At 29.0% G+C, this 16,043-nt stretch overlaps 1 protein-coding gene across 1 annotated transcript in view; it reads left to right on the top strand.

The window, feature by feature from the left end:
* Positions 1–16,043, top strand: part of LOC142331238 (uncharacterized) — a 369,144-nt gene that overhangs the window by 328,712 nt on the left and 24,389 nt on the right. The window contains exon 6 of the mRNA XM_075376992.1: positions 8,991–9,194. Within this exon, the coding sequence (XP_075233107.1) occupies positions 8,991–9,194 (204 nt within the window). The remainder of the gene's footprint in view (positions 1–8,990; positions 9,195–16,043) is intronic.

Here is a 16,043-nt window from a genome sequence, read left to right as displayed (position 1 = left end):
ATGTTTTGAGTTAAATAAAAGCATGTAATAATAAATCGTTTTGAGGTAAAAGCATTCGTTATATTTCATTTCCATATTTTTAAGTATTAAAAAGATATCTAAGAATCCAGATACTTTGTTATCACCAGGAATAATTAAATTTTGAATATATAAAACAATCATTTTATATTTTCCCGGATATATGCTTATTATTTAAAGTAACAAATGTTGTTCAGACAAATTTGGTGAAACAAGGAAAGAAAAAATCAATAATATTTAATTTTTGTATTTGTGTGTTCTAATTTTATATGAATCAGCGTTAAAAGAGAAAAAAATTTAACTCAGAATTTATTTGTTAATATTTTAATAAAATATCATATTATTATTTAAACTAAAATTTATATTAACTTTTTTCATCATCATTTTTACCACGTAATTTTATGTTTTAAATGAATAAATACATTAGTAAAATTACTTTTATTAAAAAAAAAAGAAAAATAATAAAGGAAATAAAAACCGAACAGGTAACATAGTTCGATGATTATATCGTATCTTATTCGACGTACAAACTGCGTTAAGTTGCAGTTACAGTATTTTAATTGGTCAATAAATCTGTTGGGTAACTTAAGTTTGAATACTGCTTTAAGTGTAAAGAGAGATACGCTAGCGGAGAATGAGAGAGAGAGAGAGAGAGATAAAGATTGTAAATAAACGAAGATAGAAGAATAATATAGAACGGATAGAAGATTGCTTTATTTGAGTTTTAAGCCCGAAGCTAGAATTCAAGAAAGAAAATATTCCCTTATTTGATGATTATATAATTTTTGTTTTCGTATTCAGTTTACACATAAACAACCAAAAATACACAGTAATTTTAAAATACGGTACTTGTTTTCAACCTATCTATATTGTAGGTACATTTATAAAACTAGCGTTTTGAAAATCCCATTTAAAAACAGCGATATAAGCATCGCGTTTTGTTCCATTCGGGTTTGAGAGAGAGAGAGAAGGAGAGAGAGAAGTTACCTATCTCGTGGATATAAATAAATGGCTCAATAAAAGCTAACATTTGTTTATCAGTTCCGTTATATGTAACACTTAACAACGGTCTTGTATGAACTTAACAGTAATAATAGTGTAAGTAAATATCAACAACATTTCAATAATTATTCTTAATTAACCTTTCACAATTTTATAAGCTTTTTTTTAATTATTATTATTATATATATATTTTTTTTTTAAATTCCTATGAAATCTAAAAAAAGGATTATTTATAAAATTTTATTTTAACAATATTTTCAAGGATACTTATAACAGTTTACAAGGTCTTAGGTCAATTTACAAGGTAAAAATTTCATGATGTATTATATGAGTAAAAATAAATAAAAAAATCATATAAACTTTGATCCAGCAACGCTTCAATTTCGAATTATAGTTTGGAAAGTATTTGTCCCTGATTTCTGCCATAAAGATAAAATGAAGTCTAAGAATTTAAATTTAGACTGTAAATTTCACGGATTTATGTAGGTTTTGATCTAAAAGATTAAATAAATCAAATCCCAAATTCTTTCTTTAATAATTCTTGAGAAAATTATTCTAAAATACGAAGCAATTGATTACAGAAAACACAATTATCTAGAATTGGCGCATAATAACCTCGTTAAATTTTCAATAAACAAATAATATTTTGTAATACAATTTTTAAAGAACTTAATTCTGGTAAAGGGGGAATTTCCAACAGACTTGAAAACGAGTGTTATGGTCATGATACCAAAAAAGCAAGAGCAGATAAATGTGAAGAATACAGAACAACTAGCTTAACTAGCCATGCATAAAAAATCTTAACTACAATTCTGTACATAAGAATTGAGAGGAGAATGGAATAAGTGTTAGGAGAAGATTAATTTAGTTTCAGGAAAAGTATAGGGACAAGGGAAGCAATTTCAGCGCTCAGATTAATATTAGAAGGAAGCTTAAAGAAAAACAAACCAACATATTTGGCATTTATAGACCTTTTTCTTTCTTTTCCTATTTAGCCTCCGGTATAGACCTAGAAAAAGCATTCGATAACGTAGACTGGAATAAAATGTTTAAAAAAATTAGGGTTCAAATACAGAGGTAGAAGAACAACTGTTAACATTTACAGGAACCAAACAACAGTAATAATTGAAGAACATAAGAAAGAAGCCGTAATAAGAAAGGAAGTCCGACAAGGATGTTCCTTATCCCCGTTGTTTTTAATCTTTACATAGAACTACCAGTTCATGATGTTAAAGAACAATTTAGATCCGGAGTAACAGTACAAGGTGAAAAGATAAACATGCTACGATTTGCTGATGATATAGTAATTCTAGCTGAGAGTAAAACGGATTTAGAAGGAACAATGAATGACGTGGATGCGATATAAAATGCCGAATAGCACAGGCGAAACGAGCCTTTAGTCAGAAATATAATTTTTTTACATCAAAAATTAATTTAAACGTCAGGAAAAGATTTTTTAAAGTATATGCTTGGAGCGTACTTTATATGGAAGTGAAACTTGGACGATCGGAGTACCTGAGAAGAAAAGATTAGAAGCTTTTGAAATGTGGTGCTACAGGAGAATGTTAAAAATCAGATGGGTGGATAAAGGGACAAACGAAGAGGTGTTGTGGCAAATCGATGAAGAAAGAAGCATTTGGAAAAATATAGTTAAAAGAAGAGACAGACTTATAGGCCACATATGAAGGCATCCTGGAATAGTCGCTTTAATATTAGAGGGACAGGTAGAAGGAAAAATTTGTATAGGCAAGCAACGTTTGGAATATGTAAAACAAATTAGGGATGTAGGATGTAGGGGGTATACCGAAATGAAACGACTAGCACTAGATAGGGAATCTTGGGGGTGGGCTGCATCAAATCAGTCAAATAACAGAAGATAAAAAAAAAATTCTGGAAAAAATCTAAATGTAAATAATTTTGACTAACATGAAGAAAATTTTGAAAAAAATGTATCTTTTATTAAAAACAAAACAAATACGAAACGAAGCAGAAAAATCCTTTTCCCGCATCTACGTTTATATGAATTTTTCCTTCATTTTCCTTGGTAGAACAAATATTTAAAGTCTTTCCAGTTCATCGTAAGGCGGTCTGTACACACAGGGCGTATATATTTGTTTAATTTCTCACGTTATAAAAATGAAGTATTTTAATAAAAATAAAGTAGATTCTATGTTTACTTTTTTAAAATGATTTTTTTCAGCAGATTTATATTCTACGGAGCTAAATAAACAAATGTTTATTACATTAAATGTTTAACATTTTTAAAATGTTTACAAATGTTTATTTGTTGTTTAAATTAATATTAACGCTTTTAAAAATATAGATTAATGCTTTAAAGAATATTTAAAGGGAAATTTCGTAGTATTATTTTAAAAATGTAATATTAATAGAAATTAATTTATTCCTATTATCAGAAATCTAAATTATTTTTTGTTACGTCATGATAATTTTTCTATTTTATAGAAGATTCAACTATGAAATTATTATTTTAATAATAATTAATTAATCCTATAAATAAAAGTTAACGTAACAAAAAAATAAGTAAATAGATGATGAGACAAAAAAACTGGTCGTTAACATGCTATCTGATCTGCTTGGGGAATTTCCAGATTTTTATTCGTGATTTAAGCTACATCTCTTTTTTTTAATCGCTCCAATTTTATAAATAACTTATTGTAGACAAGGTTACACTACTTACTAAGAAATTAGCAGGTAATTCCCGTAAGTAAATTATATTATATAATTAGTAATTCCGTGGTTTTTTCCAGTTGTAATTATATTTTTCACCTTTCATCCGGAGGTACCGGGTTCGAATCCCGGTCAGGCATGGCATTTTCATAGACGATACAAATTATTCATCTCATCCTCTGAAGAATGCATAGCGATGATTCGGTAGTTAAAAAAAATTATGTATTTCTAATCGATTAAAAATGTTGCTTTCAATTACCACTCTAGTTTTTCAACTACTGATGTTAAATACTATAATTTAAAATCATTTATAATCGAATAAAATGTCTAGGAATATTTTATAAGAAAAGGCTTAAGATATGATATAAGCAAACGGTTATTAAGATATCCTTTATTGTCAATCGTTTATCGTAATATATCTTATGTACTTTGTCGTAACGGGGTGTCTTGTGTACAGTTTGTGTTTAAAAAATTGACTGAATATGTGAGGAGGACCAGTTATGGAGAAACTCGTCATATTCAAACATAATAACAATCCAAAGTTTAAAATAATTCAGCGTTTCCAGTCAAAATTACAATTAAAATCATCCATATAGATAAATAAACATTTCTATCGTGAAAAAAGAAGTTTCAAGATTCAGCAATAAATACAAAATAATTATTGAATCTCACAAAAATCATGTAACAATTAATTTATTAGACAATGAAAAGACGATGTTTTTTTGTTTTTTTTTTGGTGGGGAAGTTTGATCTTCTTTCGTGTGGGGCTCTCACCCACTGAAACCCCCACCCAATTTAAGACCATTCTTATCCTCCCACGGAACCACATTTAAATATTACTTCATGGGAGATTGGTATTAGCTCTTCACAATGGTTCCCTTACTTTTGTTTTTTTTTCTTTAAATTCAAAGTACACATTTTCTTTTTAATTTATCATCATTCTAAATACTTCTAAATACTAAATACTTTTTACTAAATACTCTTGCATGGTGTTCCAGTTTTCTTCAGTTTCCAGAATCAGTGCAACAATCAATACCTTCCAGCGAAATCTGTTTATTTATTTTTTGACACTCGGCCTGCCTACCTACCGTTTCCCTTGTTTTATATTTAAAAATACTGTGTCGCGTCATCTTCTTTGTCTGCGCAATAGATGCAGACTGCATTTTCTAAAATGATAAATTTTTTCACTTAGCTTTTAAAGCAGTTATACCCATTAGTGCTTGCACAAGAAAATGGTTTACTTTACCGTGTTTTCTGTCGATCCAATCGCTTATAGTAGGAATTAAAGTATACATCCATCTTCCAGTTTTGTCTGTTTCCCATCTTTGTTGCCATCTATTTAAAATTGTTTTTGTCTCACGTGTTTTTTTTTAATACTTAGCTTCTTTCGTATCGATTCTTTTTCACAGTCTGCATTCAACTCTTTTGTTAACATTTCATACACTACTTGTCTTTCCAATACTAATATGTCAATCAGTGGTGTACTTGATAACACTAATTAAGCGCTTTACAATACCAATCCATAATTTGAAAAAAATTGTTTTTCTTTTTACTACTGTAAGTGAGCCTCACCTTTGTATCGACGCCATTTTTACTTTCAGTGCACTGTTTCTAATACTCCAGCGCCCACCGGTGTTGTATAAAGAATTTTCTAGTCGATTACGCTGGAAAATAGTCTACATTTGGATGCCTTCGTTCCTCGGATGATAAGCATTAACGTTGACAGAGACGCACTGGTCTCTGATCATCAGTCTGTGACGTAATACATAGCTCCCGTTTTTTTATGGCTATACTGAAATCTCTGATTGTCAGCCAGTATTTCATACGTGACAAAACATCGTTGACAACAACCTCCAAATTATCTGTCGATTCTGCTGTAGATACCATTACTGCGTCGTTTGAAAAATCTATTAGCTCGGCATTTTTTAGGAGAAACATATTTCGAAGCCATCAAACATCACGCTCCTCAGCAGCGGACCAATCTTAAAACCTTGTGGTACTCCACATTTCATTTCATGTATTACATGATTCTGATCGATTTCCATGTATGTATGTATAATGTAAGCACCCGCTGGACTTATTCAGCTAATCTTTCAAACCACAATTTTATGATGAAGATGATCACACACTGTGTTTAATTAAATTTATATGCATTAATTTGTTCAGATAGAGTTAGCTCTGTGAAAGATTTCTTTTTAAGACCGTTAAAAAAAGACAGTTAATCGATTAAAATTATTAATTATATACAATCGTTATAATTAATTTATCTTTAATATTTTTCTATAAAAGAAATAAATATAAATAAATCATTAATATTCTAATGGAAAAGCAACATTGCAGATATAATTTCTTCAGCAAAAAAATTACGGTACAATTTTTTTAAATTAAAAATTAATTACGATAAGAAATAATTTCACACTTACGGTAAAATTTACGACTAATTGAAATTTCAATACGAATTACATTTTTGGAATCATCTGCAAACTTCCACTTTCCATTCCAGTTTTATTTTTCAATCTCCGTAGAGAGAACTAATCGCATCTCAGCTTTTCATACGGAAGATTATAATTTGGTGCCTCAAAATAAAAAATATGCGATTGAAGTGTACGTACAAAAAGTATTCCTAAAAGTAACTCCTAAAGACTCCAAAAATAATGACGATATAGGCGATAACATTTGTCAATTCCGTATTGAAATGTTTCTTCATTTTTGTCAATAAAAAATTGTTAAATTTAGTTTAAATTCTAAAATGTTTGAGGTAAATTTTGTTAATAAAAAGTGTAATGTGAACACCACACGACTTCCTTGTACGGCTATTAAATTACATATACACTTTTTTTTTTAAATGAAAAGTACATAGAATTTTTTTATTAATAACTTCTGATTTTTTTAAATTTATTTATTTTTTATTGTTATTATTGATTTATTTATTAGTTTTATTTTACAGTTTGTTTTTAAATTTTTAAAAAGTTAAAAAAAGAGATAAAGTCTGATTCGAACCGATGTGCCTTCTCCTGTAAGATCCAAATATTTCATTAATTAAAATTTTATTTAGCTATAACTCTGAAAGCAATGAAAATAAGTACCATTTATGATACATCGTTGAAATGCTCTCAATGAGGGCATATTACTGCACTTAAAAAAAACTCCAAAATCCGAATTTTTTGATTTTGGGCTTTTTTTTATTCTTTTGGTTCAGTCCATTGCAAAAGTGAAGGTGCACAACTACAAATTACAACAGCCCTAAATTCAAAATTTCAACATCCTACGGCTAATCGTTTTTGAGTTATGCGAGAGACGTATATTCGTACAGACGACACGCCGAATCTAGTCAAAATGGATTCAGGGATGGTCAAAATGGATATTTCCGTTGAAATCTGAAATTTTTAGTGATCACAATTAAGTCACAATTAAGTAAAAATGAAAAACATTAGGGTTTCTTAGCTATTTACTTATTATTTATATAAAAATGTTATAGAATTTAAATGTAGTAAAATTTATTTTTTTCGCATTCCGAAAATCGTATCATTTATTAAATAAAAATTAATGATATTTACCTAGTTTTGTTTTTAGCTATTATAAATATTTAATTTAATTTTATATTTTGCAGAACATTCATAAAGAATTTAAATTAAAATGTAAGCAAACAAACCCTACTAATAACCTAGAAATAATTTCCCTATCATTTATTATATTCCTATAAAATGTAGAATTAATCTTATACATTTTTTTTCTACTCGATGGTGTAAAATTACCTCAGAAAAATAAACATGTATTCTTATCTCGATTGAAGATGGAAGAATTGGTCAACTTCAAATCCACGAAATAATGTAAATGTGTTACCGATACCATCAGTTACCAGGATATTCATTTACATCTAGTAAAGGGAAATTTACAATAAAAAATGTTCAACCGTCCTATTTGACCTTATTAGCCGTTCTTCGTAATTAATTTAAGCGTTTCGGGAATCTAATTTATTTATTTTAAATTTATTTTTCATTAGTTAATTGTGTGTGTGTGTGTGTGTGTGTGTGTGTGTGTGTGTGTGTGTGTGTGTGTGTGTGTGTGTGTGTGTGTGTGTGTGTGTGTGTGTGTGTGTGTGTGTGTGTGTGTGTGTGTGTGTGTGTGTGTGTGTGTGTGTGTGTGTGTGTGTGTGTGTGTGTGTGTGTGTGTGTGTGTGTGTGTGTATGTGTATGTGTGTGTGTACACAATAATTAATTTTAAAAAAATTACTTTTTATAATATTTTATAAAGTTTAGCTTTCGGTATTATTGTAAACTCACAAAATTCCAAATTGTTCGGTAAATTAACAAGCAGAATAGAGTGGAGCTATATTTTTGGATGCATTAGTACTCAAAGACAAGTGATGTCATAAATTCACACTGACAGTCTTACATTTTCTAAGTACCATCATCAGCTAATTGACTGGTGTAATCGTAATTTCTTTTCTATTCGTTTATATTTCGTGTAATTCTTTTAACCTAAGCATAATTATCATATCCTGCAACTTCAGTTATCCATTTTAAATAATGCAATTTTTATCTTTTTCTGTAGTTTTTACTTTTTAAATATCTCTTTATGACCAAATTAATTATGTGTGGTTGTCTTAATATACGATACATCGACCTGATTTATTTCATTATTTGATACTGCTACAAAATTCTCTCCTTTATTAAAGTATCGACCTACCTAATTTTCAATTTTCTCCTATAATTCCGCATTTAAAGGCCTGTATTTTATTCATTCTGTTTCTCTTATTGTCCATGATAAGTTATCAATCAGTGGTTACTTCACATAAGTATTTTCTTGAATTTCTTTAGTAATTTATAAATCCATATTTGGTGCTTGCAAACTCTTTGTTTTCGTTTGAAAGACCTTCTTATTTGTACTAGTCTGGTTTTGATTTGTATCTTCGTCTATTCTCGTAATTTTATTACACAGAATTCTTACCTGTCTAATATAGAAAGATCCTGCTTATTAAAATGTATTTTCTAATTACCCTTCTTTATATTTCTTCGTATTTTAATTTAATTATTTATTTTAAAACTGATTTTCTCTTTTACCAATGAATTCAGCTGTTTGCTTTACCCCAGTAAAATATATTCAAATAAATTTTACAACAGCTTAACTTATAAAAAGTGTTATACTTAAACAATAAAATTAATAAAAATATTGAAGAATTAAAAATCATTAAAGGTAATTTAATTGTGAAAAATATTTAATTAAAATATAAGGTTTTATCTGTGAAATATTTTACAGTTAATTATGTTTTATTTTTTAAGGAAGGAAGTTGGAATCTTCGAGAATTGTCGGTAATCCATCAACAAGTAATTGTGTTTGCTGAAGTGACCTGGGAACCTAGACGTTCTCGAGCGCTTTACCTTGTCACATGGCAGGTAGATGGAGGCGGAATACAGGGTAATCTCTTTACTGATTCTACAACGGTTACGTTATCATTGTGGCCAGACACTTTATTTCATATTCAGGTAAATACGTTACATTTATTTTTTTATTTTTTATTATCGATATCATAACTGAATTATTAATCAAATTGTTCTCTGATTCTGCAAAAACCACGAGTATTTTCAAGTTTAATTAAAAGAAGATCTTTTAATTAATTTTTACGATAAAATTTGGTCGTAATAATAAAAATTAACGGTACTGTTTATATCTTGATTGGTTTTATAAGACCGATAAATAAAAATAAATAAATAAATAAAATACTTTTAATTTTCATTTGAGTATAATGAACTAAGAAAAAAAAGTGTTTTGGGGAAAGTTTTTTTAAAATGATTTTCGTTTATCATTGTTTGAATCGGCAATTGCAGACGATGAAGCATCATTGAAGATAAAATATCGACTATTCTTAGCGTAAAATACTAATTGTAAAATCAGTACAATATTAATTTAAAGTAAAGAGTTATGCTACTAACTATTATTTAAATAAATTGGAAAAATTAAATAGAAATTACAGTATTTATATACTGTAATTTATATATGTATATATATGTTTAATATATGTATATATATTTAAATATGTATGCAAAAAAATGTTTCTATTCTTTGAATAAAAATTTGCGTACGAGATCCATGCTAACGTATCTCAAAATTTCTTTTGTAGGATGACATTCTACATAATAATGATCTTACAAAATTTCATAAAAATCGGTTGATTTGGTCAGAAAATATCAAGAAAATATCATAAGTGATGGAAAAAAAAATAGAATTATTATCCCACATCCCCGCATTAAATTTCCTGAATACATAATAAAAATAAATTAGTGTAATGATATCGTCTAATTAATTAGTATAAGAATGTACCTTTGAGCCTAAAAAATTAAAAAATTCTCCTTGTATGGGGGCTTGAATATATCTTAACCACGGGAGAGGGGATTAAATTTAATGAAAAAATTTACTTCCCTTTTTAGAAAGATTTTGAGATACGGAAACCATGAGATATCCCTTTCCCCTTGACCGTTTGTGATTAAAATTAAGCGGTTGCAATGCTAATATCAAAAAAATCAATATCAAATTTCATCAAAATTAGTCCGTTCAGTCTATCAAGCAAAAAATAGGCCAACATGTATAGGAAATATGTAAATACATCCTTACAGAATTTTTCAGTGCTAAAATTATATATATATTTTTTTTTTTTTTTATAAGAGGACATGAAACGTTAAGCTCTACTTAAACCATGAAAAATTTAACCCGATCAGCAAACTTTCCTTTGTATAGTATACTATACTCTATAAAATATCCAAAAAATAGTTTTCTAATTATTTATTTCACGTTTATTACGTGTATTTTTTAAAAATGATATTTTTAATTAGCTAAATGGTAGGCGAAGTTTGGGATTTTCTAAAACTATAGTAGTTGTTTGTTTTTTCACGTATTTAAAAAAAAAAAAATATTAAAAATATTACACCATTGGCAAGTATTGTAATAAATTTTAATATTTTGTTTAATTTATTTACTTAGCTTTATTACTTATAATTTATCCTCAGTATAATATACTGATGATGTAATTTTTTGTTTAACCTCCCTCTGGGACCACCGAGTTAGTTATTGCTTCATGCTTCAGAGGATGAGATGAATGATTTGTAGCGTGTGTGAAAATGCCATGTTTGACCGAGATTCGAACCTGGGACCTCCGGACGAAAGGCCGAGACGCTACCACTCGCGCCATGGAGGACGGCAAAAATGTTCACAAGAGACATATTTTTTCAGGAGACATATCTTTTCTTTTTTTTTTTTTTTATGATTAATTCACCATATATGATTATGTTTATTTAAGAGATCGAAATGACCACTTCGTTTTAATTTTAAGTAAACAGTTTTGTAAATATTTTTAAGGGTTTTTTTCCAATTTATTTAAATAATAGTTTATTTAACATACCTCATTATTTTTGCATTAAATTTTTATAATTCCTCAATTTTTACGCGTCCAATTAAATATTTTAGTGTGCTTTCCCAATATTTGGAAGTAATAATAGTTCTACGCAAAATATTTTTTCGTACATTTTTTCGAGAGTGAAACAGAAAGTAGTAACCACAGGTAAATGTTTAATTAAAGCATATTATAATTTAAAAAAAAAAAAAAATACATTAAACCATTTTTGCTTGATCTCTTCATGCAAAGTTAAACCGGTTTGTTTGTAAATATTTTGTTTATTAAAACAAGATATTTTAATATATTATTAACTATTATGTTATAAAAGAAAATTTTCTTTAACTAAACCGGTACTGAAGTAATCTTTTCAAGGTCATAAACGTAAACAAAATTTACGTATAACGATAACAATTACCGATATTACGTGTAACAAAACCGCATTCGATAGGTATATAAAACAATAGCAGTAACGACTTTTACAATATATCGATCCCCTTATATCGATTACTCTACTTCAATTCCGCGGTTAGACGCTCTTGCTTTATTTAGGCTACAGAACAAGTCGTTACAGTATTTGTAAAGTGATATTTGAGCGGTTACAAACCGGTCCAATTTAACGAATAATAGCGATATAATAAAAAATACTAACCTACCCTCTATATATTATATAAAATATAATGTGACGTAATTTACTTTAATGTTTAATTAACCGACTTTTCTTCAGTTAACGGCAGATAAGAATGCATTTATTCGCATCAATTTCATTGCGGTTTAAGAATATAAGCCTGTATTGTATCCTACACGTAGCATATACTTTAAAAAATATATATATTAACACCTTGAACGGTAAATTTTATATTAAACCGATATAAGAAATAACCAATTAAAAGTTAAAATAAAATCAAATGAAACAATCTGTTAACCGTAATAAACATGCAACGTGTTATGCTCCGATTACGGCTTCCCCTGGAATCAGTTTAAGCACTTTGTAATCCAGTCGGACACTTCCACACGCCGCAGAACTTGAGGGTTTATCGTAATGAAGTCTCAGCCTTTTCTTTAAAGCTGTTCAGTATTTTTTATTATCCAGCTATTTGTTTTATCATGCGTTTAAGCCGATTGATACAAAAAATTGTTCATCAGTAGCCTGACTACTCTCATCGTAGGAATAGAATACATTCCGATTTTCCAAGGAAAGTCTTTACTACCTAGAGGGATCTTGATATATTGCTTTGAGGAATCCTCGGCGGGTTTCTTTAGTTTCGTCTCTCTGTCTCTCAGGGGACAGATCGTTCGTTCTCTTATCTTATCCTTGATTCCTTCTTCAAAATGTTGTATGGATTTTGATCAGATATCCTAGCAGTGCTAAGGATTTAGGGATCTGCTAGATTTATTAAATTCTTCGTTTTTCTGTAGTTTGTCGGAGAGGTAGCTCCGACAAACTACAGCTACTAGCTATTTCCGACAAACTACTAGCTATTTCATAGCTAGCTATGAAATTCTCTGAGGATTCTTTCCTTATTTACACCTTGTCCTGTAGCTGTACCGAAGGCTTACTCCGGGGTTGAAGAACACAGCAAGTAAAATTAGGTTTATTGAGACTATATACTCACACATATGCCCATCGACTAGGAAGATTATGTAATTAGAAACCGTAAATTTATTCCACTAAATACTTAACTGCATTTTCGCTGATTTGACCAATTACCGATTAAATCCATCCGACGACCGACCAATTAAATATATAAAGAAGAAAACAATTTAGATATGAAATTTTTTTAAATATTCTACACTTACAACCTCGCCGATAACAAAAATCCCATTAAATACTTAAACTAGTTAAAATACAAGTGCAAATGAACAACAACATGAAAATTTTGTTCGTATGAAACAAAGCAAGTAAAATTAGATTTAACTGAGGGAATCGAAATAAATAATTACATAAAAGCATTGTTCTAAATGAACAAACAGAAATTAAATTTCATATTCTTCGTACGTAAAATAAACTAAATATATTTCTCTAAAATCACTTCAAACACTGCACCATATCAGCGGCAGGTAAATATAGCCGCTAACCCAGCGATCGCCTGTGAAGTTTAATTTCGATAAAAGCTTGCTTAGACATAGGTAAAATTTATATAACTTTAACCTTAAAGTTATATAAACACTCTCCTCTCAATTCTTCTGTATAGAATTCTAGTTAAGATTTTTGATGCATGACTAGTTAAACTAATTGTTCTGTATTCTTCACATTTATCTGCCCCTGCTTTCTTTGGTATCATGACTATAACACTTTTTTTGAAGTCTGACGGAAATCCCCCTTTTTCATAAATATTACACCCCAGTTTGTATAATCTATCAATTGCTTCCTCACCTGCACTGCGCAGTAATTCTACAGGTATTCCGTCTATTCCAGGAGCCTTTCTGCCATTAAAATCTTTTAATGCTCTCTTAAATTCAGATCTCAGTATTGTTTCTCCCATTTCATCCTCCTCAACTTCCTCTTCTTCCTCTATAACACCATTTTCTAATTAATTTCCTCCGTATAACTCTTCAATATATTCCACCCATCTATCGACTTTACCTTTCGTATTATATATTGTTGTACTATCTTTGTTTAACACATTATTAGATAATTAATTACCTAATTATTATTAGGTAATTAATAACGCCTTCACTAATTTTTAATGTAATTTTTCCGTTGTTTTCAAAGTTAAATTACATTTTATGTTAAAAGCTGTTTCCAACCTATGGACAAAATTTAGTTTTCATACTGTTAACATTTTATTGTCTCAATTCAGTTTTGTAATATTCTGTATTTAATTTTCTCTTAAGTAATTACATGAATATTTTCAGAATTTAATTTTCTACATTTTTAATTGAAAAAAGTTCCTACGTTAAACCGAAAAACGTATTATTTTTTTCCTCCAATTTTTGTGTTTTACGTCAGATATCTTTATAACTAATGGAGCTACAGTTCTGGGAACGATTTTTTTCTAATATTTTCAGGTGAAAAACCACAAAAAAATCATAAGAAACAACTAAATTTTCTCCTTAATTTACCTTCCAAGAATTTCAGGAAGTATAATTTCCCCGGGGAAACCGAAATGCGGGCGAAATATTTCGCTAGCCGTAACTAGCTAACGAAGCATATCCGTGCCCGTTTTTATATGAACTTTTTTCCTATTTTTAGCAATAGAATTAGCTCCTGAGAGATTGCCGAATAATTTTCAATCACTCTGTGTATATATATATATATAAGATGTCAAATTTAATGGAAACAATATGTCTATCAATAGTGCTCTTGATATGATTCTAAGAAAGGTATCTCATTTCCTGAGTTATAATACTTATCTTGGCCTTGTTTATTTTTACAAAAAATAAAATAAGGATAGATTATAAACTATTTTTATATATGTTAAATATTTATAGTTAGTTAATTTATCATTTAGCTTCTTCTGTTGACTAATTATGACGCTTGTTGAGAGTAGGCCTACTGCATTATTATAACATTTAAAATCTTACCGTAAAATTTCTTTTTTATGACAAAATACTTAATTTATTAAGTTTAAACAGGAGAATAAAAAATATTTAAAAGTAATATATAATACCATCCAATAACATAGAATAATAAGTTATATTTACATAAAATCAATTCGCTTCTGCGCGTGAAAACCAAACTGAATGTTTTCAGTTTGGATAACAGGCATCGTACTCTAACATCTTTGCAGAATTTTTTCCAGTACTAATATTGTATTACATTACAAATTAAACGTCAAGATGTGGAAAAACCTCGGTGTAAAATTTGACACGATTAGCGTAGTTTCTCTTATATAGTATAATGTAATGCTAAATAATATTATATGACCGGGAGTGTAAAATATAGTTAGTAAAATTTATTTAACCCACCGGGTTGGTCTAGTAGTGAACGCGTCTTCCCAAATCAGCTGATTTGTAAGTCGAGAGTTCCAGCGTTCAAAGGCAGTTATTTTTACACGGATTTGAATACTAGATCGTGGATACCGGTGTTCTTTGGTGGTTGGGTTTCAATTGACCACACGTTTCAGGAATAGTCGAACTGAGACTATACAAGACTACACTTCATTTACAGTCATACATATCATCCTCATTCATCCTCTGAAGTATTATCTGACCGGTAATTACCGGAGGCTAAACAGGAAAAAGAAAGAAAAGTAAAATTTATTAAATCAGTAACCTAGGATCGCAAAGAATTGTTATTAAAAAGATCATTCATACTATTCTTATATGTTAAATGAATTTACTATTTCTTATCGAATTAATTAACGTTTAATTTAAACCCAACGATGAATAAAGTGTTCTGCACTTAAATTTCAAAGTGAAATGGGAAAGTAGCACTTCTCAGAAAAAAATGATTTCTGTTTAATTAAAAACTTACCGTTAGCCCAGGCGTGGCTAACAGTTTTTGCCTCTGGACCGAATTGGAAAGAACATTTTTTTCACGGACCGAACGGAATACTAAAATTAAAAAATGTTAAATAAAAAAACGTTTCATTTAAGTAAACAAAATTCTATTATGGAATTTGTTGTACTTTTATTTAGATTCATTAAAGAAAAATTTGTTCACAAATTTAAGTTGAGATGAAGATTACTAAATATTTCTTGGCAAGTTTTTTTTTTTAATTTCCTTATCTTCCATTATTCAATTGCTTATAAAAAGCTAATATTGAAAATTTTTCGCGGGCCGTATGTTGTCCATGCCTGCATTAGCCACACTATCCACTGTGGAGTCTCAACGAAATCTGCGTCCGTAGTAGTATGTGACTCAACTGCTTTTAAAACATCAAAATTTCGTCACAGTTGTCGTGTCCAGAGTAGGAAGATTACCCCATTAGTTTATATCCAGTAGTAATCTTTTATTTTTTGTATGTTAATACATAGCTTATGATCGGTCGATTCTATTCAC

This window comes from Lycorma delicatula, chromosome 10, assembly GCF_047948215.1.
Source record: "Lycorma delicatula isolate Av1 chromosome 10, ASM4794821v1, whole genome shotgun sequence".
NCBI lineage: Eukaryota > Metazoa > Arthropoda > Insecta > Hemiptera > Fulgoridae > Lycorma > Lycorma delicatula.
Note: the sequence above shows the minus strand (reverse complement) of the source record. Positions and strands in the feature narration are given on the sequence as shown.